The sequence below is a fragment of the Natator depressus genome, chromosome 2 (genome assembly GCF_965152275.1).
Source record: "Natator depressus isolate rNatDep1 chromosome 2, rNatDep2.hap1, whole genome shotgun sequence".
In the NCBI taxonomy this organism is placed as follows: domain Eukaryota; kingdom Metazoa; phylum Chordata; order Testudines; family Cheloniidae; genus Natator; species Natator depressus.
The window spans coordinates 54,307,021-54,329,924 of NC_134235.1; the positions used below are offsets into that span (position 1 = coordinate 54,307,021).

At 38.8% G+C, this 22,904-nt stretch overlaps 1 protein-coding gene across 5 annotated transcripts in view; it reads right to left on the reverse strand.

Annotated features, from left to right (window-relative positions):
* HNF4G (hepatocyte nuclear factor 4 gamma) overlaps positions 1-22,904 on the reverse strand; it is an 80,050-nt gene that overhangs the window by 15,758 nt on the left and 41,388 nt on the right. For 2 of the 5 annotated variants that reach the window (XM_074944212.1, XM_074944210.1), the window contains exons 2-3: positions 6,127-6,298; positions 3,408-3,502 (exon numbers count right to left, since the gene is read on the reverse strand). In XM_074944212.1, coding sequence (XP_074800313.1) covers positions 3,408-3,502; positions 6,127-6,298 — 267 coding nt within the window. Of the gene's footprint in view, positions 1-3,407; positions 3,503-6,126; positions 6,299-6,378; positions 6,540-9,521; positions 9,755-22,904 lie in introns of those variants that run through there. The other 3 variants (XM_074944214.1, XM_074944213.1, XM_074944211.1) reach the window with 3 other exon arrangements.

The following is a 22,904-nucleotide window of genomic DNA, read 5'->3' on the forward strand; positions in this document are numbered from 1 at the left end:
ATATGTTCATGTAGAGATGAAACATGAAATATGATGTGTTTTTTTTAAATTGGAGAAACAAAATGCCCATTCATTTAGTAGCTCAAAAAGTAGGGTACTAAATACAAAATTAATTAAAATAATGTCAACATTACATGCGACCAGAAGAAGCAAGACACTGATGGTCAAATACTAAAGTTAAATGTTGGCATACCACCTGCTGGCTGAGCATAGAATTGCCAGTACTCCCTGCCTCGGTTTCCTTCCCCAAGATGGGTCTCCTCAGCATCCCCACACTAGTCTGTGTTGGAGGTGTGGCTTACCTCTTCACCCAAGTTACAAATAAATATAACCCCTTCAATGGTAGCAAAAGTGCGAACGAAAAAGTCCTAAACAAACCAAAATGGTTTCTCTGCCCTCCAGGGCTTCACTTCAGCCTGCCCTTTGGGCCCTGTTTTCAGCCCCTTTCTAAGGCCACGTCTACACTACCCGCCGGATTGGCGGGTAGTGATCCATCAATCGGGGATCGATTTATCGCGTCTAGTGTAGACGCGATAAATCAATCCCTGATCGCTCTGCTGTTGACTCCGGAACTCCACCAGGGCTAGAGGCGGAAGCGGAGTCGACGGGAGAGCGGCGGCCGTCGATCCCGCGCCACGAGGAAGCGAAGTAAGTGATTTTAATTCGATCTAAGCTATGTCGACTTCAGCTACGCTATTCTCATAGCTGAAGTTGCGTATCTTAAATCGATCCCCCCCCAGTGTAGACCAGGCCTAAGCTACTTTTGAATCTTTCCCCACTCCGCTATAGAGCACTCACCAGCCCCCAAGGCTGGTTCCCCTGCAGTACCCAGTCTCCTGCAGACGCTGGCTAAGGACCTTCCACAAGAGCCTTCCCACTCCCTGTGGTACTAACACCGTGATGGATCTCTCTTAGTCCTTTTATAAAGCGCAGGTGTCCATTAAGATATCACCTGGCTGTCCAGTCCTGCCCCCCCCCCAGGCTGGGAAGCAGCAAATTAATTATAGTACAAGTATGACTGGCCCCATCTCCTCTTACAGAGGCCAGTCACTGGGTGACAGGGCCACTTACAGAATCAAAAGGAAATACCTTTGTATTGCATATGTACAGGATTCAATGGGCTGGATTCATCAGTCCAATAGAGCTTCTTTGCTTACTTAGGCTAAAGCATTCTTAAGCAGGATGGAGATTCCCAACAGAAAATTCCCTCTCTGTAAGGGAAATCTTTAATGGTGTAGGACTGGCATAGCCTCCATCAGCTGATTTTTCCCACCTCTGGCATAATGAGGGGAAGGGGACATGTTGAAGGCAGGCTGGGGATGTGACTAAACTGATCTTTGCTCTGCTCAATCCTCCCATGATGTGCGGGACCATATACCACCAGCACACACAGTGTCATTTAGAATAGGATCCCTCCAATTCTGATTTATGCTGCAGTTGGGCAGCTCTGAATCAGCATAGCTCAGATGTAGTGGAGAACCAGGACAATATGTTTTATAGGAAAAATGGTGTCAAATCGGTAAAAAAAGTTATGCACATTTTTTATCTATTCATTTTATAAGGTTTGAGTGTCCTTGAAATTCTGCCTTTTGCAAAATGTTGAGGGCCACAACAGATGATTCAACATTTTTCTTACAAGGATCCTGCGGTGTATTCAAATCACTACGGATTTTAATGGTGTGAATGCTAGAGGCCAAGTTCTGCACCATTATACCAGTGTAAATGCAGAGCAACTCCAGAGACTTAATGGAGTTATTTTAGATTTACGAGTCTAAATAAGAGCAGAATTTCACTATGTGACTGCAAGAAGAAAATACATTTAATCCTCTCCTACAAAAATGTTTGCCATTAGCAAAGCCAAACAACATATAAGACTACACAATAAACCATTCTTATCCTAATAAGGTACTTGCAGAAGCACACTGTAAACCCACTTCACTACAGTAAAGTTACAGAGTCGTGCTGTAAACTGGCCTTATGATGGATAAAAAAACATGCCAAAACAGATTGTAAAACAGTTTCATCACAATAAACATAAGTCTAGTAATGTGGGAACCACAAAAGGCTCCATTTTTAGCTGCTTATTTGAACATACACAGGATGCCAACCAAGCCATATACTCTTTTGTCCCCACACAATGATCCCTCCCCAACGAGGCCTGAGATAGACTCTCCCATGGCACCCCACTTTGATAGAAGGACCGTTCACCTCCCCAGCTTGGAAACTGCCACATAGGATCACTGTACCCCATCAGTTCCTTGATGGTCTGTAGGGGACAATCCCACACTCCCACTACATAGTAGCCTTGAATTACTCGCTACTGATGCCGCCAGGACTTTATTATCTGACTGCCTCAGTAAAAGCACAGAAACTGCAGCCACCCCATCTGAGAAAAGGAGTCACAAAGAGCTTCTGTCAATCCCCTTGACCACATGGGGTAGACTCAGAGCCCATAATCAGTATCACCTAACTTGTGTGAGCAATAACAAGCAACCAACTTTGAAATGTGAAAATCTGGGCAGCAACATTTTTTGCAGTCAGTAAATTGCTTGAATTTCACCAACATGCATCCGATGAAGTGAGCTGTAGCTCACGAAAGCTCATGCTCAAATAAATTGGTTAGTCTCTAAGGTGCCACAAGTCCTCCTTTTCTTTTTACCAACATTTCACAAATTTAAACAGGTCTATTTTGAAAAAAAAAAAAAAAGTCTGTGTAGTTTAGCCATCTGTTGTTAGAGCATATTTGGTATCTTGGATGAACAGATATTATGAACTTTTAATTTATATAATTTTATCTCTCATTGAATAGCCGGAGTGTGTCTTTAATAACTGCAAAAAATTGTTGTCACCTTAATAACCAGAGAACTACACACACACACACACACACGCACACCCCACACACCTTTTTCTGATTTATGCACCTCCAAATTTTAAATTAAAGAGTTAACAGATTGACACTGAAAATTATTACTAGAGGTAGTCACCAACCAAAACCCTGGACACAGATTTTATATCTTTATAAACGAGTAGAACCAAAACTCCAAATCTGAACATTCCTAAATTTATGGATTCCAAACTTAGGTCTGATTTCAGATTTTCACAATGTTTGAAGTGTTGGGACTTGAAGCTAGGATTCACATACTACAAAGATATATTCAAGCTGCAAACTCAATTCTGAATCTGTTAATTTGTTATAGGCACAAAATACTATAACTTCAAAACTTACGAACTTCAAAAATTAAATGAAGTATATAATAGTAAAATCACTCTTCCTTTGTGAAGGCACTCGAGTTACCTATTCATTGAGTTATTCTAATGTGACATTCTTTTAGTTTTATACTAAGTTTTAACACTCATTCAGATTAAGTATTTATTTTTCTTTGTACATTAAGTAATAAATCAATTACCTTCTTTTTTCATTCCTGCTCGAAAACACTTTTTTAAACGACAGTATCTGCATTGATTCCTCTTGTCCTTGTCAACAATACACTGTCGGTTGAATCTATCAGATATAAGAAAGGGTAAATATATTAGAGCACTAATAAAGCACAGTCCTGATTAGCAAGCAGGACAACAATTAATGTGGCCTGTCAAAACAATGTCTCCAACTATCAGCCTTCACTGATCTTTATCTTTAATTCAGCCTTGAAAAATGTTTTCCATCTGTACATCTGGCAAGACTAACTTCTTGTAATGGGCAAGATATCATTAGTTTTTTCATCATCACAGCTAATATTTTGTATGAATAATAGTATTTAATGTCAATATTTGGTTTAAATAAAAAAAACAAACATAATTTATGCCAGAAGCCTTAGGACACAAGACGTTGATAAAAAGGGCTTAAACCAAATGATAGCATGAGTAGCAGAGATCTCTATAACCCGGAGAGGGGTTCTAGGCAGCCTTGTTAAGGATAAAGAAAAGAAAAGAAAAGAAAAGAAAAGAAAAGAAAAGAAAAGAAAAGAAAGTGCCAGAGGGCAGTCAATAATAAAGATCTGGCAGCCCTTTAAAAATAACAGTGGGGAACTATGACTAAAACAGGGAGCATAAAGACAATGAGGGGCCTGGAAGCATATATATATATATTTTTTTTTTTAAAGTCTGATGGTCCTCAGGACAGGACAAAATAATTTTGGAAAGCAATATTTGCAGAACAAGAACCAAGCTGCTGTCATTGCAAATGGACACAGAAATTTTTGGTCCCAGATTTTCAAAAGTCCAAGACTGCTGGAAGGTGTAGTTCAACTAAGTACTGTGCAGATGACCGCCCAAGTAAAGGTCAGAGGAGGTCTCCCTATTAGTCTATATACATTATGGCACACCACAAAGGAAAGGTACAGTGTGATTAGAAGAACAGTAGAACACCATTTTCAGCAGCACAAAGCTCCTTACAGATAAGTTATTTCTTGTATGTTCTTCGGATCAGGGTTTATGGGTCTTAAGCACTTTTTAGAAACTGTCTTTCATCATAGAAAAACAAATGTTTAGTGAGAAATCTCCAAAATTTTGCTTATCACAAACCCAGCAAAACATTTTTTTTAGGAAATTCTCGATATGTTCACATACAAAAAATGGCGAGCCAGTTCCTTAGCTGGTGTAAATTAATCTAGCACTAACGACTTTAATAGATCTATCCCAATGTCATCCATCTGAGGATCTGTCCTGGTGTATTTCACCTTGTGCTGGTACCTGAAACAATCAATAGCAAAAAGTAATCATGATAAAACCTGCCTCTAGTGGAGAATCAAGGTAGGTCGTTCTAAAAGATACTATCTTAAAGGTGATTATCTAGATGCTTATTAAATACCTTGTAATATTTATTTTTATTGTTTTGCCTATGTTGGATCATATTAAAGAAGTTCTGTATTAAAATCACAAATGAGTTTGATTCCCCGTAGTTTAAATTCCAGGGTATTACTAATTAAGAGGTCTCTTGGGTTTTGGTGCTGTTTCTCTCCCTCTCTGTGTGAAACTTGCAAGCTGTTAATTGTGTTAGTACATTCTAAGACAGAGTCTGTTCTCAAAGCAATTCTTTGTAACAACAACTACTCACACAGAGAGAGAGACTCAAAACAATACTCTGTAAAAACAGAAACAGCACCCAGAGACTCCCCGTGCTTTTGTTGTATTCATCTTGCTTTGTTAACTATTGTGATTAAAATAGAGATAGAGGATGTACGTGGATGGATGCTTGGTGTGGATAATAACTGAATGATTAGGGAGGTGCCAGCCTAAGAATCCAGTGTCCATCGGCTGAAGAAGGCGTCAAGTGGAAATAACCAGAGGACCCCCGGAGGGCAGACTGGAATCCACCCAACAGCCTCAAGGATGGGAGAACCAATGAACAAGAGAACATCTGGCAGCACAGAGCCGTCAGGAATGTGCCATCTGCTGATTGATTCAGCAACAGCATGATGAAGCAATTCCCATAGACTGGCATAGGACGAAATTCCTATAAAAATGGACTCTAGGAAGCGAGAAATTTGGGGTCCGATTCTGCAAACCAAGTTCCAGGAACATCAGATGAGCATCTGACAAGGCCCTGCTCCCTCCTCATGTCCAGGCCACCAGGCCAGTGGCTTGGCATGAGCAACTCCAAGGCTGGTAACGATGATAACAACCTTACAGAACCTGTGTGTGTGTGTGTGTGTGTGTGTGTGAATGAATGTGTGAATAAATATGAAATTGAATGGAATGTTATAGCTATATCTAACTGCTTACTATGATTCTTTCTGTATTCACAATAAATGTGGCATTTTGCCTTTTCCCCTTTAATAAAATCCTGCTGGTTTTTATTTTATTGGTATAACACCTACACATCATTTAAATGTAACAAAAAGTTTCGTAGCAATGAGTATGACTTCCCTCATGAGAGACAGGTAAACATTAATTTTTAATTTATTATGTTTGGGGGGGGGTGTTGGGTGTAGACAATTCTTTTCAGTGATTTGTAGGAAAGTGATTTTTTTCCAATTATGTTAACAAACCAACAATCATACGTTTTGTCCACTGTGTTGTTTATTCTGTTTGAAAAAGAAAGAAAATATCCACTGTATAAATTACATCTGAAAATGATTTGCCACCAGCTTAATGAATTAAGTTCTCCAAGCTGAACATTTCAAATACCTGCAGGTATAGACATGACTCTTCCGTATGCTGCGTCTAAAGAAGCCCTTGCACCCATCACAACTGGAGGCACCATAATGTTTGCCAGTTGCTCTATCGCCACATATTGCACAAAGTCCACTGACTCCATTGTCTGCAGTGTTCATGTTGAGTGGTTCTGCTGAAGAACTGTCTGATGAGGGACAAGAACAACATATGTAGTTATGGTTAAAACCTTCAACAAATACACCACCATGACTAATTTACACTCACATAGAGTTTAACTGGCCTTTTCTCTTTTAATTAGCATTTTCCGTTTAGAGATCATACAAAGACAGCATGTCTAATTACATCTGGTTGTTATTCTAATGAATCCTTTCAAACCCATCACTTCTGGTTATCAGAATGTATGATGCTCATAACAAGAAATACTTTTTGTCCAAACTATTGCAGATTCAAAGACGTGGTTTGAAAGTTAAAGTGTACATGAAATACCTAACTTTCTATTTGTGTATAACTATTTAAACATCCTTGCTAACAGAAATCATTAAGAGGGACGTTGGTACAAAACAACATTTTTCGGTCAGCTGGTAAAACATCCATAAATTAGTTCACATGACATAGCAATAGTTGGCTATTATCATTGCTTTCCTGAAAAGAATCTTAGTTATTATTGGCATAGGTATTTTTTTAAAAGTTCTGAATTAAATTTTATGAAAAAATTAGTGAAGAGGGTTGGCATAGTGTTATTTCCATACAGGAAGTTTCATGCAAGGTTGATGTAGACATTGTTTGTGCACACAGGCATGCCACCTGAATTTGACTAACAATTTGAGACAGCTGAATAGCACAGAGAACTTGCAGATGTTCACTCTAATTCAGAATGGACATATGATTTTACCACATTTCTTCTCCTTTTATTCACTATTTGTGAGAAGGTTTTTGTTCAGATGAATATTTGCAAAATTGCTGTTCTTTGTAGATGTGTGTAGTTATACAAAAAGAAGATTCTCCTGTCTACATTTTCAGTCATTCAGTCAAGAAGAAGAAACATTGCTATGTGACTTTGACATTCAATGATATATCACAAATAGTTACAGAATAGTTTATGAACAACCCATAGGATAAAAATTGTTTAGCAAACTATTATTATTAACATTAATTATTTATATGATGCTAGCATATGAATAATTAATGTTATTTATAACTGAGACTGAAGCCCCATTGTGCTAGATACTGCACATACATCTAGTAAAATATAGACCCCGTCCCAAAGAGCTTACATTCTAAATAGATAGCCAAGAGTGGAAGAAAGGAAACATTATTTCTATTGTATAGACAGGGAATTGAGATATAGAGAGATTAAGAGTGGAACTGAGTGAAGGTTGGAAGTTCCAGTTTGCAAAGGATTTAAGGATTTCAGAAGGTGGCTTTGTTCTGATTTGGCATGAAAAACAAAAATGTCAAAATTCTCTGCAAGGCAAAATTAAACAAAATCATTTTGGGTCAATCAAAACATTTAGTTTAGACAAAATCAAAATGTTTCATATCAATTTGGACTTTTTATTTTGTATTATAATGAGTAATGCAAAATTTTGGAAATTCGAAATGAAGCCATTTCAAAATGAAAAACTGAAATGCTTTATTCCAAAAATGTTGAAATAAGAAGTTTCAACTTTGTCAGAACATTCTTTCACCCCCCCCCCCCCACCCACCGCCCCCGGTGGCTTTCATCTGAAATAAAATTCTGGTGAAATCAACTCAATTTTGTGGTTCTGGTGAAGCTTCTCTGACCAGCTCTGATTAAGATACTTGCTCAAGTTCACAGAGGAAATACATAGCAGAGCTGCGAATTGAAATCAGATCTCCTGAGTCCCCATCAGTGCATTAACCGTAAGACTATCCTTGTAGACTGATTCTTACAGTTACTTAAGATAAGCTCATAAATGAATTGCAACCAGAATAAGATTACATTGAATAAATATATGAATTAAAAGTTGCCAACTCATCATTTTCACTTAATAATTCAACCATCTGCATTACCAATATAAATTTCCCTTGCCTAACTTCCCTTTCCCTGTGTATATATGTGTGTGTGTGTATACCTTTAACAGATCCGTAAGAGTTATTTTAAGCAAAAATAACTAATTACCAAGGAAATCCCCTTTCTTAAACCAAATAAGTGGAGAAACCATCTAAAGCTCAAATAACCAATGTTTAAAGCCTCAGAATCACTTAAGAAGAGGAAATTTTTCTTTCGTGACAAATGTTATTTTTTCTTCTTCTAGGCAGAATCAATAATTAAATCTACATTTCTGTTCACTATTCTGGCTGCAAAGAAATTGAAATCGAAGCATCAGAAATCAAAACAAAAGTTTCAAGACACACTTATACAGGCCCACTTAAGCTCTATATTGTGAGATATGCAGAATGAACACTTTTCAGTTATATGGAACAAAATACAAGTACAAATGAACTTTTCCACAAATGCTGAAATATTTGCTCTGCCTTTAAAAAAACAAACTACAGACAGCAGCAATGGGTCTACAGGTTGAGAGTAGATAAAAATAATTGTTGAGCTAGTGCTAAATATACTTTCTTTATCCTTAATGAATTTCAGTTCTAAACTTTAAAGTAATTCCTTGAAATTAAAACAAAGACTAAAATTTCCTTTATGTCTGTGGTAGAATATTCAGTTATGGTAAAGTTAAATACAGCATGCTACATGCTGAGGCAATATTTTTACAAATTGAATGTCACAAAAACCCATAGCATAACAACCCATATCATAAACAATTCTAACCTAAGTTAAAATGTTACACTCATCAAATACCAAACGCCTCTCCCAGCTAAACATTAGCCTGTAGAAGTCAATGTGATTACAAACTCTCTCTGGTTCACATATATATAATTTGGAAAGACTGGATTACATTATACAAATAAAATATGAGCCAATCAATTAGAAACTAGGCAGCAAGAGCAAGGAGATCATTTTCTCCATAATCAGTAAAATTTCCCAAACCTCTGGATAATTTTGTTCTGTCATTTTAAATGTTATGTACAAAATCTACCTTCATGCCCAAACTGTCAATACTAGTTATTCATTTGTTTTACAGTAAATAAAACAACTGCTGAAAGCACCCTTTTCTTCCTTTGATTAATTGACTGATGACAGTGGAGTTCACTTACTTTCTTACACATAACTGGTATTATATTTTCTTTAACATAAAAAAGTTATTTTATTAACTTAGATTTAGTGATGAAGTGTAAAAGAGCAGATTTCTTGCCATAACCCCTCATGCCCAAATGCTCTATTAATAAAACACTTAACTAGCACCTTATAGCATTACTCAGTTTTACTTTTTCCCGTTAAACCCACAGCTTGATTTTGCATCACTGAGCAGATGAGAACTCACCGTTGCCATTATACAGAATCTGCATAGTTTCAAACTCCAAAGTAGTATAATTTGGATCTAAGACTTCACTGTAGTTTGCCATGTCCATGTCCAATACTGGTTCCGACAGCCTCATCATTGAATGGGAAAACAGTAAAAGAAAGCTACTCAAGAGTACAAATGCGGTATGATGAGATCTACTCTGTTTTGCTGGCAATCAGTGATTGATAATCCAAAGTTAACTGTAAACGGTGCCACTTATGTGCAGCGATGGGAGGAGCTGTAAAACTGCTTCTGCATGCCATATTCTGCCTATATCTGTTTTCTTTTATGGCACACCAAAGCAATTCTTGTGATAATCTTAGAATGTTCCATAGACAAGTCTTATCAGGAGTCATATTGGCTTGAATTCTCGAGGAAACTGAAAAGGTTGTCCAGCAGCTGATTCTGCTCATTTTAACAACATAGTGCCAAATGCTGCCCAGTCCCTGGATCCCTGCTACACACAGTCTCTGTGAGCATGGAAGGCCTTAAACACATGCAGAACCACAGGGTAGAAAGACTTCATACTCGCATTCCCAATTGCTCTCAAAACCAATGTTCTGCACAAGTGGTAGTGAACTGGCTGCATAGACATGTTACACCAAGCCACTATGTTAAAGGGAAGATTCCTTCTCCTCAACCCCGATGTAAAGCCACTGTATGCAGGTTTTGCAGTGAGGAAGGAGGGCAGCAGAATTTGGTCCATACACATGCTGCTCTTAAATGCTGTTTTGCAGGATTCCATACATTTATGAAGATCCCAGGAGTTAATTATGAAAACCCACTCTTTGTACAATACAGTTACATTAAAGATTTCCAGCAGAGAACTGTAAAACTAACTAGCAGGTGTTTAATTAGCTACATTCAATGACTGGTTATATACTATTTATCACAGGTTGGCCCTCTAAGGCAAGTCAAGCTCAGTGTAGCCTGTGATCAAAGAATTATCCGCTGCTGAGTGTGATGGAAACCTAATTATAATGATGACCCAGCTATGGGAAATCAGGGAGAGGACTTCTTAAACAAAACTGGGAACTCAGTCTAAGGGAGGAGACCCAGAAAAGAGGAGCAAGGGGAGTTCCCTTCTGGGAAAGGACTGGGGAAGTCAGGCTTGATGAGACCCACAGAGAGCAGGTCAGGCTCCTGTGGCAGAGGGCTCTAAAAAAGGGCCTGTAAGGAACAAGGACGGTCCCTGAGGAAAGCTGCCAGAGTCCCTAACACGGGAAGTACAATAGAACCCCAGGGATAAGAACACCAGAGTTATGAACTAACTGGTCAACCACACACCTCATTCTAAATTGGAAGTATGCAATCAGGCAGCAGAGACCCAAAAAAAAAAAAGAAGTGAATGCAGTACAGTGCTGTGTTAAATGTAAACTACTAAAAAAAAGGTAAAGTTTAAAAAGAAGATTTGACAAGGTCAAGAAACTGTTTCTGTGCTTGTTTCATTTAAATTAAGATGGTTAAAAGCAGCATTTTTCTTCTGCATAATAAAGTTTCAAAGCTGTCTTAAGTCAATGTCCAGTTGTAAACTTTTGAAAGAACAACCATAATGCTTTGTTCAGAGTTACAAATATTTCAGGGTTACGAACCCATTCCCAAAGTGTTCATAACTCTAAGGTTCTACTGTAGAGGGAAAACCCCGTGCTGGGAAAAACTAACATAGGGGAACACTCTACAGGGACCAGAAGTGGGGACCAAGAAGCAGATAACTTTAGCGTGGCCCAAGATGGGCAGAAGAATCATTTCTTTAGATGTTTATTTGGAATTTCAGATGGACTTTTTGTTATCCTGGCAGAGGATTGAACCTTAGGTGACCTGGACAGAGGATGAAGCCATGGAAAACTCAAACACACACAGGCCAACAGGGCCATGGAAATGGCTACTTGGGGTACAAGAGGTGAAGTTTCCTGCAACAGCACTACCTGATGCCAGAGACACTACAGCAGTAAGATCTACCATTCACAGTATAATAAAAATGAAAAGCTATTTGGAGGTGGCTGTTCTTGCAAAAATAGCCATCAAACAATTCCTTTAAAAGCCCCTTTAATTACAACAACAAGTCATGCGGGGGGGGGGGGGGGGAAGTGGCACTATATGTGAAAGAAAATGCAGAATCAAATGAAATAAAAATCTTAAATGAATCCACATGTTCCATTGAATCTCTATGGATGGTAATTCCATGCTCTAATAAGAATATAACAGTAGGGATCTATTATCGACCACCTGACCAGGACAGTGATAGTGACGATGAAATGCTAAGGGAGATTAGAGAGGCTATCAAAATAAAAACTCAATAATAGTGGGGGATTTCAATTATCCCCATATTGACTGGATACATGTCACCTCCGGATGAAATGCAGAGACAAAATTTCTCTATACTTTAAATGACTGCTTCTTGGAGCAGCTGGTACAGGAACCCACTAGTCCTGAGTGGAGATCAGGATCTGGTCCAAGAGGTAACTATAACAGGACCGCTTGGAAATAGTGATCATAATATAATAACATTTAACATTCCTGTGGTGGGAAGAACACCCCAACAGCCCAACACTGTGGCATTTAATTTCAGAAAGGAGAACTATGCAAAAATGAGGAGGTTAGTTAAACAGAAATTAAAAGGTACAGTGACTAGAGTGAAATCCCTGCAAGCTGCATGGACACTTTTCAAAGACACCATAATAGAGGCTCTACTTAAGTGTATACCCCAAATTAAAAAACACAGTAAAAGAACTAAAAAAAGACCCACCGTGACTTAACAACCATGTAAAAGAAGTAGTGAGAGATAAAAAGGCATCTTTTAAAAAGTGGAAGTCAAATCTTAGTGAGGTAAATAGAAAGGAGCATAAACACTGCCAAATTAAGTGTAAAAATGTAATAAGAAAAGCCAAAAAGGAGTTTGAAGAACAGCTAGCCAAAAACTCAAAAGATAATAACAAAATGTTTTTAAGTACATCAGAAGCAAGAAGTCTGCTAAACAACCAGTGGGGCCCCGGACGACTGAGATACAAAAGGAGCACTGAAAGACGATAAAGTCATCGCGGAGAAACTAAATGAATTCTTTATTTCAGTCTTCACAGATGAGGATGTTAGGGAGATTCCCAAACCTGAGCCATCTTTTGTAGGTGACAAATCTGAGAAATTGTCACAGATTGAAGTATCACTAGAGGAGGTTTTGGAATTAATTGAGAAACTTAACAGTAACAAGTCACAGGGACCAGATAACATTCACCCAAGAGTTCTGAAAGAACTCAAATGTGAAACTGTGGAACTATTAACTATGGTTTGTAACCTCTCTTTTAAATCAGCTTCTGTACCCAATGACTGGAAGATAGCTAATGTAACGCCAATATTTAAGAAGGGCTCTAGAGGTGATCCTGGCAATTACAGACCGGTAAGTCTGACGTCAATACCGGGCAAATTAGTTGAAACAATAGTAAAGAATAAAATTGTCAGACACATAGAAGAGCATAAATTGTTGCGCAAAAGTCAACAGGGTTTCTGTAATGGGAGATCATGTCTTACTAATCTATTAGAGTTCTTTGAGGGGGTCAACAAACATGTGGACAAGGGGGATCCAGTGGACAAAGTGTACTTAGATTTCCAGAAAGTCTTTGACAAAGTCCCTCACCAAAGGCTCTTACATAAATTAAGTTGTCATGGGATAAGAGGGAAGATCCTTTCATGGATTGAGAACTGGTTAACAGAAAGGGAACAAAGGGTAGGAATAAATGGTAAATTTTCAGAATGGAGAGGGGTAACTAATGGTGTTCCCCAAGGGTCAATCCTAGGACCAATCCTATTCAACTTATTCATAAATGATCTGGAGAAAGGGGTAAACAGTGAGGTGGCAAAGTTTGCAGATGACACTAAACTGCTCAAGATAGTTAAGACCAAAGCAGACTGTGAAGAACTTCAAAAAGATCTCACAAAACTAAGTGATTGGGCAACAAAATGGCAAATGAAATTTAATATGGATAAATGTAAAGTAATGCACACTGGAAAAAATAACCCCAACTATACATACAATACGATGGCTAATTTAGCTACAACTAATCAGGAGAAAGATCTTGGAGTCATCATGGATAGTTCTCTGAAGACGTCCATGCAGTGTGCAGCAGCAATCAAAAAAGCAAACGGGATGTTAGGAATCAATAAAAAAGGGATAGAGAATAAGATAGAGAATATCTTATTGCCCTTATATAAATCCATGGTACGCCCACATCTTGATTACTGAGTACAGATATGGTCTCCTCATCTCAATAAAGATATACTGGCATTAGAAAAGGTTCAGAAAAGGGCAACTAAATGACTAGGGGTTTGGAACGGGTCCCATATGAGGAGAGATTAAAGAGGCTAGGACTTTTCAGCTTGGAAAAGAGGAGACTAAGGGGGGATATGATAGAGGTATATAAAATCATGAGTGGTGTGGAAAAAGTGAATAAGGAAAAGTTATTTACTTATTCCCATGAGAACTAGGGGCCACCAAATGAAATTAACGGGTAGTAGGTTTAAAACAAATAAAAGGAAGTTCTTCTTCACTCAGCGCACAGTCAACCTGTGGAACTCCTTGCCTGAGGAGGTTGTGAAGGCGAGGACTGTAACAGGGTTTAAAAGAGAACTGGACAAATTCATGGAGGTTAAGTCCATTAATGGCTATTAGCCAGGATGGGTAAGGAATGGTGTCCCTAGCCTCTGTATCTCAGAGGGTGGAGATGGATGGCAGGAGAGAGATCACTAGATTATTACCTGTTAAATTCACTCCCTCTGGGGCACCTGGCATTGGCCACTGGAACAATTTACCAAGGGTTATGGCAGATTCTCCATCAGGAGCAATTTTTAAATCAAGACTGGATATTTTTCTAAAAGATTTGCTATAGTAATTACTTTGGGAAAATTATATGGCTTGTTCTCTACAGGAGCTCAGATTAGAGCAGTGGTCCCCACACTTGTTCCACCGCTTGTGCAGGGAAAGCCCCTGGAGGGCCACACCGGTTTGTTTACCTGCCGCATCTGCAGGTTTGGCCGATCGCAGCTCCCAGTGGCCGTCATTCAATGCTCCAGGCCAATGGAGCTGCTGGAAGTGGCGGCCAGTACGTCCCTCAGCCCGTGCTGCTTCTAGCAGCTCCCATTGGCCTAGAGCAGTGAACCGTGGGCACTGGGAGCCGTGATCGGCTGAACCTGCGGACGCGGCAGGTAAACAAACCGTCCCAGCCCGCCAGGGGCTTTCCCTGCACAAGCGGCGGAACAAGTTTGGGAACCAGTGGATTAGAGGATCACAATGGTCCCTTCTGGCCAAGGAATCCATGAATCCTCTTGTCTGGATCCCAGCAAGCATGGCATCACATTGCAGGGTATCCCACAGAGCAGGGTGCCTCTTGAATCCGTCTCCTAGAGATGTTTTCCTACTTATACAGATTCTCTGCATTATTTGGCAGAGGTGCACCATGCATGTCCCCTATTGTCCCACCACTTCCTCCTCTTCATCTTGTTACAAGGATCCTGGAGCTTGCTGAGAGATCTGTATTTTCTTAGGAATGGGCAGGGAAAGTGAAACAGCATAGTCGAAACAACTGATCCCACTATCATATTAAAAATGTATGCATAGAAACATTCCATATCAAACATCTAAACTATTAGCCTGACTCAGAAGACAGCCAGTGCACCCAGATCTTTAGAAAAAGGCACAAGAACCCCACAGTGGAAAAGTGTGAAATAATTTGCCCAAAGTGGAAAACTTTTCCCCCAACCAGCAGTTAGTGGCTGGATTATGCCCTGAAGCAACTTCTCTGTTAGATGAACCATGTGTGGCTCTCTTCAGACCAGTGACCTGCCATGGATGGGACAGCACACACACACACACACACACACACGGCTGGTCCTTGATCCCCAGAAGCTGATAACATCTATTTTCTAGACATCCTGCTCCTCAACCCAACACCATGCTGCAATGTGTGAGTCCCCTGCACTACATAGTGTCACCAGGCCAATCCAGTTGCATTATGTAGTCTGTTGGGGTCTGATCCAAAGCCTATTGAAGTCAGAGAAGCCTACTAACTTCAGTAGTCCTTGAATCAGGCCTTTTAATCACAATCAAAACAAAGCTTCATTGCATCTATCCAGAAACCAGAATATTAGGCAAAGTATACAATGTGGTACCTTTTATTTAACTTCTCCACTTTCACTCAAGAATCAATATGACTTTCTGAACACCACAAACCAGAAGAGAAGACTATTATATCTGGGAATTCTACCAAATTCTTGGGATTGGGATCCCAGGCATTAAAATGTTTTGTGTCTAGAAACATGAAAGACCTTCTCTCCTAAGGGTCAGATTTTTAAACGTATTTATGTGCATATAGACACAGGTAAGTGTTTTTGAAACACCCTGTACGCACCTAGCTGTCTAACTTCCATTGAAATTTCCTATCTGTATCTCAGGTGCTTAAATACCTTTAAAAATTTGGCCCTAAGAGAACTGTTCTACATTTATGATATGGTACTTGGATTTCTGCTTTTAACCATACTTACTTTTCCAACAAAGCCCAACTTTTTAAAAAGCAGATATAGGATTTTCTTGAAAGATTTAGAGGGAAAAAATCTGTAGCTGAAATACCACATTTGTTTAGCAAAATTCTTTGAAGAGTTTTCATCATGCACTAAAATCATCTGATGTTTTCTAAGCTTTTCAATTTGAAAGTGATTTTCAATAGTTGTACATTTGCAGTGGGATAATTGCAAATAATTTAATTATTCACCAAACTGGTAGAATAAACATGCTACTTTAAATAGTACATAAAGGTTTGAATGTTAACTAAAATGATTTTTCAGTTCTGATGCCTAAGCTTTTGAGAAGATTTTGAATGAAGATGTAATATTTCTAGAAATGGCCACTAGCTTTTTCACACAAAATTTTAAATTGCCCAAGAATCAAAAAAGGATACAACACTAAGCAAGTTTTTGGCCATAAAATACTTGTATACGGCTAGAGTACATGCTCAGAGCCCCAGGCTACAATGACTTGGGTACTGCTTAACTTTAAAGTGTGGAGGGCAAAGAATTGATATTTTCTGTCTTATTATCTCTTTCCTAATGATTTCCAACATTCTGCTCACTTTTTTGACCACTGCTGCCATTGACTGGATGTTTTCAGAGAACTATCCACAGTGACTCCAAGATCTCTTTCTTAAGTGGTAACAGCTAATTTAGACACCACCATTTTATACGTGTAATTTGGATTATGTTTCCAATGTGCTTTACTTTGCATTGCAAACATGACATTGTCCAACATGACATCTGTTATTGAAGCCTCAGGACTGCACATCCAGCTGGTGCTTTTGCCCTCTTCAAGGAGAATTGTCAGTATCTCTCCGTACCTGAAGATCCTGCTCCTTCTATCCTCACTCTTTCTCCCACAATCCTCCTCATAGGCTGGGGCTCAGGAAACCCTTCCTGAACAGAGCTCTACAAGATGAAAGGTGTATAAAATGACCAAGCCTGGCCTTCCCCAGTAGAATCTCATCCATTTTGGTTCATCAGAGCCTTCACTGACTACAGAGGAGCAGGAAGCACTTGATGCTTTGTAGTGATGATTTAAAACCCCATTAAATAGATTCCTTTTATATAACAAAAAGTACAGCCCAAAGTAGGGCAGTTATTTTTATAGTGTCCTTTTTTATGGTTTTGTTACATAAATCACAATAAATTAAGTCATATATTCATGAAATTTTACATAAATGTGGATTTAGACATTTAGTAGAGATATGACCTTTACAGTCAAGATACAATTTGGGCTAAATTATCCTCCCATCCAGGGTTCATATATTCATACATGGGATCAATGCAAGCTAGCATTAATTCTACCTTGTTTCTCGTAATTTGACTAGTTTCATCAGCTAATCTGGATGTGATCCTGGGAGCTTTGCCTGATTAAGGAGAGGAATTTATAATAAATCCTCCATTGTCATTTGCTGGAACTCAGCTGTCCACCCTGGGTTAAGTGATAAAGTGTGGGGGAAAATAGCATAGTATATATGTGGTAGAAATTATGGGGTGAGATTCCAAATTCACATTGAGTGGCACCTTAGGCCTCAAAGTTACACAATGAGACTACTTAAATGTCTAAGATTAAGTATGAGCATAAGTCTTTACAGGACGGAGTCCTTAGTATGTAGGTAGCCCTACTGATTTGAAAAAAAAAATATTAACTCCATTGGGGCTACTTGCAGAGAAAGGCACTACTCATTGTCAGAAACATGGCAAAATCTGGCCATGATGTCATCCCAAACACTGTATCAGAACAACCAAAATTGACTCAAATTATTCATTCAGAAAGAACTTTGGGGTTTTTTTAGTTTAGTTGCAATAGTCCAGTCATCAAATTTTCAGCCACAGAAAATGACTAAATTTTGTCACAGACAATTAATACAATCTAAAATTATGAGTACAAAAATGTGAAATGGTAATCACTCTGTTTTGGGCTGGATTCAAATATGGACCTGGAACCAGAGGTGCTGAGGATAGATGCATAGCTCCAGATAGACTGCAAGCTTCAACTCACTGTCAGTCCAAGCTTAATAAAGTTTAACACTATTCAGACCCAGCCACAGTGATATTCTTTTCACATTATTAGACACCTGTATTGTTTTTCAAATTCTTTATGACCTTGCAACTTGTAGCCTGAGATGTTCTTTCACATTCTAAGCTAAGCCATGTACCCCTGACAGCAGGGAAGTACTAACCTCAGATAAGCAGAAGTTTAAAAATGGCATGACTAGTCCAGCTAAAAAATGTTGCTTTGAGAGAAGTGATTCTGTAAACCAGGGTAAGAAATGTGATTTAAAAAAAAAATTCTGCATAATTCTGAAGGAAGAAAAAAAAAGTACATTTTTTAAAAAAAAATCTGAACTCATTATCAACTGATACAGGCACTAGGAAAAAACAATCCTATCTTATCTGTAGGACTATTAAGCCTCTTAATTGTCCTTCTGCCTATATTAGATTTAATCGTTCTTTCTGATCATGGTGTAAAATAGAACACAAGCTAATAAAATCAAAGTTATTTAAAATCAAACCACAATTGACAGTGAAAGCATGTCTTTAAAAGCTGCAGATGGAAAAGTGTATGCACTATTATATCCTCTTTTAGGCATATTCCAGATTGACGAAGTTAGGTCCCTAAAATAGTGTCATTTCTGGGGCTAGCTTGTGATTTATCCATTTGCCCTTAGTCAGAGGCAGTGAGTCACAGTCTCCCCTCCCCCTGGACCCCGCTGCTATGGAGAGAGAATAAACTGCACCAGGTCTACACCCAATGTATCACATCTGCCAATGCTGCAGCACACCTCTGTTGCCTGGTGTGTTGGTGGTGATGGATGGTTCACTCTGCCCCTTTCCATTCACATGTGTGAGGGGTGGGACACAGTGATTCTGCACAGCCTGCTTTCCCCCCAGTGCTGTGAGCAGCTTTATGCACGTCTTGTGCAGCCATGTAAGTGGGGCCACAAACTTGTTCTAAAAGGATATATTAATTCAGTGAAAGATGCCAGATCACAGTGCTGCTATTTATCTGCCTAACAGTTACTGTACGGAAAGCAGTGCAAATTTCCTCGCCCCACCAGTGTGTTTCAACCCTGTCTTGGAGGGACAGCCCAATCAGCAGTAGGAGAGAGAAGTCCAGTGTTTTGCCAATGCAACTACTTGCCTCTCAGCTGAAAGAGAACAGGGTGCTAGTTCACGACAATCAAACAGCATGGTTCGTAATGTGGACACTTCCCACTAGGAACGGGATTCAAATCACCAGCTCATTTTGCCTAGGGAAACAGCCAAGGAGATAATGTCTTTTGGCCACAGCTGACCTGGGCTATATTTAGAGAGGTGACATAGCTACGCAAAAGAATAAATGGACACAAATCTGACATCAGGAATCATAACATTCAAAAACCGGCAGGAGAACACTTTAATCTCTCTGGCCACTCAGTAAAAGATTTAAGGGTGGCAATTTTGCAACAGAAAAGCTTCAAAAACAGACTCCAATGAGAAACTGCTGAGTTTGAATTAATATGCAAACTAGATACCATTAACTTGGGTTTGAATAGAGACTGGGAGTGGCTGGATCATTACACATACTGAACCTATTTCCCCATGGTAAGTATCCTCACACCTTCTTGTCAACTGTCTAAATGGGCCATCTTGATTATCACTACAAAAGTTTTTTTCTCCTGCTGATAATAGCTCATCTTAACTAATTAGCCTCTCACAGATTGTATGGTAACTTTCAACTTATCTGTATGTATATCTATATATATAGATATCTTACTATATGTTCCATTCTATGCATCCGATGAAGTGGGCTGTAGCCCATGAAAGCTTATGCTCTAATAAATTTGTTAGTCTCTAAGGTGCCACAAGTACTCCTGTTCTTATAGCAGTAAAAGACTCTACATCCCATGACCCATCCTCCCATGGACCACTCAGCTTCCTTATTGCTGTGTGTTTTGCAATACACGGATACAGCACAGGACCTTCATCATGGATGTCACAGTGCCACTTTGCCAGCATTTAAGTTCCGATTACAATGTTTAGGAAGGGTGTTTCCATCAAGGTTAATCATCTTGCATGTGCCAACAAACACATTCAACAGGCATAAAAACTAACAATGTGTGAAATTCCACACCAGTAGGGCCACCTACTTAAAAGAAAAATAGGAATTTGTGCCTCATTTTAAGCCCATTTTAGAATGGAACTGTAAATATGGGGTTGTTACCACCCATTTATTAACTTTACATCTGGCCTCAGGACTTGTACCCCAAACATAGTCATCACAACATGATACTGTTTTATAAATAAAATAGTGAGAAAATCAATTAGACACTTTGGAACACAATGAGGAGTAACAGTTCACGTTTACGACAAGGAGAGTGATACCTCTAGATACCAACATCCGCCAGCACTGAAGGCACGGGAAGGCTGCAACTCCCAATTCCCAGCCACGTTTTGTAATGGGGCCCTATATTTAGCATGTATTGAACCACGACCACGGGTGCTATTTCTGAACTTTGGTGCCTGAAATCCAGATTTGTGGCTCAGGTCCATCGCTAATTATTATATAATTAATCAAAGGGAAAAAGATTAGGTGGAAAATTGTTAATTTGTACCACATATTAGGGTTGGCTGTAGTAGCACTGTGAGTTGATGCAGAATTACAACCTGTTTTGTAATTAATAATTCAAATTTCAAAAGTTGACTCTTAGGTCTTAAAAGAGCTGTACATCCAAGACATTACAGTATTAAATGTATTAGATTTATGCAAAATAAATTTTTTTCTTGTGCATGAAACTACTGTAAGGACTTCTCTTTTATGGCAGGAAAATGTCCATAGGCTTCTCTCAGTTCTGAAACATTACAGAAAATCTGCAACGTTATAATGCAAAAATAAATGTTCCAGAGCCTAACAAGGACAAGGCTGGCTTCTGAGCTGGTTAATGTTAAAGGAATTTGCAAAACAATTTGACTCATGGGATTAAATACAGAACAACTGCTCCCACTAAACTGATCGAAGGTAGTAAAAACAATGCAAACCTCTCTATATATTACCACCACTAGCTTAGTTTAGAGGGCATACAAGCATGTTGTATCTTCATTGTGAGTTTGTCCTAAAAGTTGGTGGGGGGAGGGGGAGAGTTAAAAGAAAAAAACCACCACAAATCAGAGCTAGTCACTGAATTTAATGAAATATTTTCACAGCTCACCTATTAAGCTAGGCAATAAGATTAGCTGTAACAACCATGCCAGGTAAAACATAAGGACAAATCTTTGTGGGAAATAAATCTACGCTGAGCCTGTTTCCATTACATACATTTTTAGACACTTAGACCACCCTCATGCATTCTGCAAACGCTAGACTCTTGCAGGTGTTGAACTTACTCCTACTTTCATCAGAACTGGTGATTCATTACATAAAGCTCTATTGTATCACATGACGAAAATAAATAACTTTTAGTGCAGAATGATGAGCTTTTTCATTTTGGAGTAACTGGGAACAGACTAATGTTGCATGTTTCTGAACTAGACACCGAAATTGTCTTCACATTTCTACCTTTGGCTTAATAAAAAATCAATTTTTGAGATCTTTCCACTGTAACCTCCAGAGTCACGAATAAAAATATATATGGAAACCAAAGAATCTGTATTACCTGTGCTAAGTCACATTTTGTTAACCCTTTGGAGACTGCAGACATGCCCTACTGAGCACTAATTTGGCTGGCAGTCTGGATGGAAAATGTTGCCAGCTAAATTCAGGGGATGGCAATATATGTAGGTTCCATGAGATTTTTCAAAATTGACTATGAGATTTGGCCACACAATGCCCACTAATTTCAATTTACAATTTTCAACTGATGCCAGCTGAGGGCCTAGTCCTATGTGTAGTTGAGAGGCTGTATTAAAGGAATACAATCCAGCTTTTTATGCTCCACAGGGTTTTCCGGGCAGATCTGGGTAGATACAACATATTCTTAGTGTAAAAGTTTTATAAATTTTATATCAAACTATTGATTACCTTGTTACTGTTTGTGACTGACCTAGAGTTTTGGCAACAGCAGTATATAATAGTAACATTATATATGTTACTATTATGTATATATATATAATATATTGGAAAATGTTACACCCGCTAGGTAAGGTCAAGATAAACAAAGCTATCTGTTTTACCTGATTTTGTTGATCACTTACACACACAAAGCAGTACATAGAAAGTCTGTTAAGCAACAACTTGGAAAGTACAAGTCATGTTTTGGACTGCATGACCTTTTTTGCTGCTATCTTGCTGGGTTTTTTAAATTTATGAATCATTCGTGATTATGGACTGTTTTGGTTTTCATCATAAGGTATCCACCCAAAGTTCTATAGAAGCCAAAGCTGTGAAAATAAACCCTTTTGCTGCTGCTCATTCACTGACCCATAGGCTCTCCTACCTTCATCAACCCTTCACTGAAATCAGTTGACTGTTAAGAGTGAACCAGCTACATTCTATAGTCTAGCAGTTTCCTGAACCACTCTAGAACACTTGGCATTGTAACACTGACTGCTGCTGGATAATATACTTCTGTGGGTTTTTTTAATTCCCCAGAAACTTCTTTTCCACAGTACCAAGATGTGTAGAATTATAACAATCTGTATTTAAGATGAAATGGTAGGAGTGATGTCTCTACTATCTCCATGGTAAGGAGTGGTCAGAGGCATCCCCTGACTACCTACCATAGTCTTGAAGATTTTCTGGGGTGGGGGGAAGAGGGAAGGAAGGTATTATTTCTTTCCTTTATCACCCTCATGTTTCAGTGACTCTCTTCAGTCAAAAAGATTCAG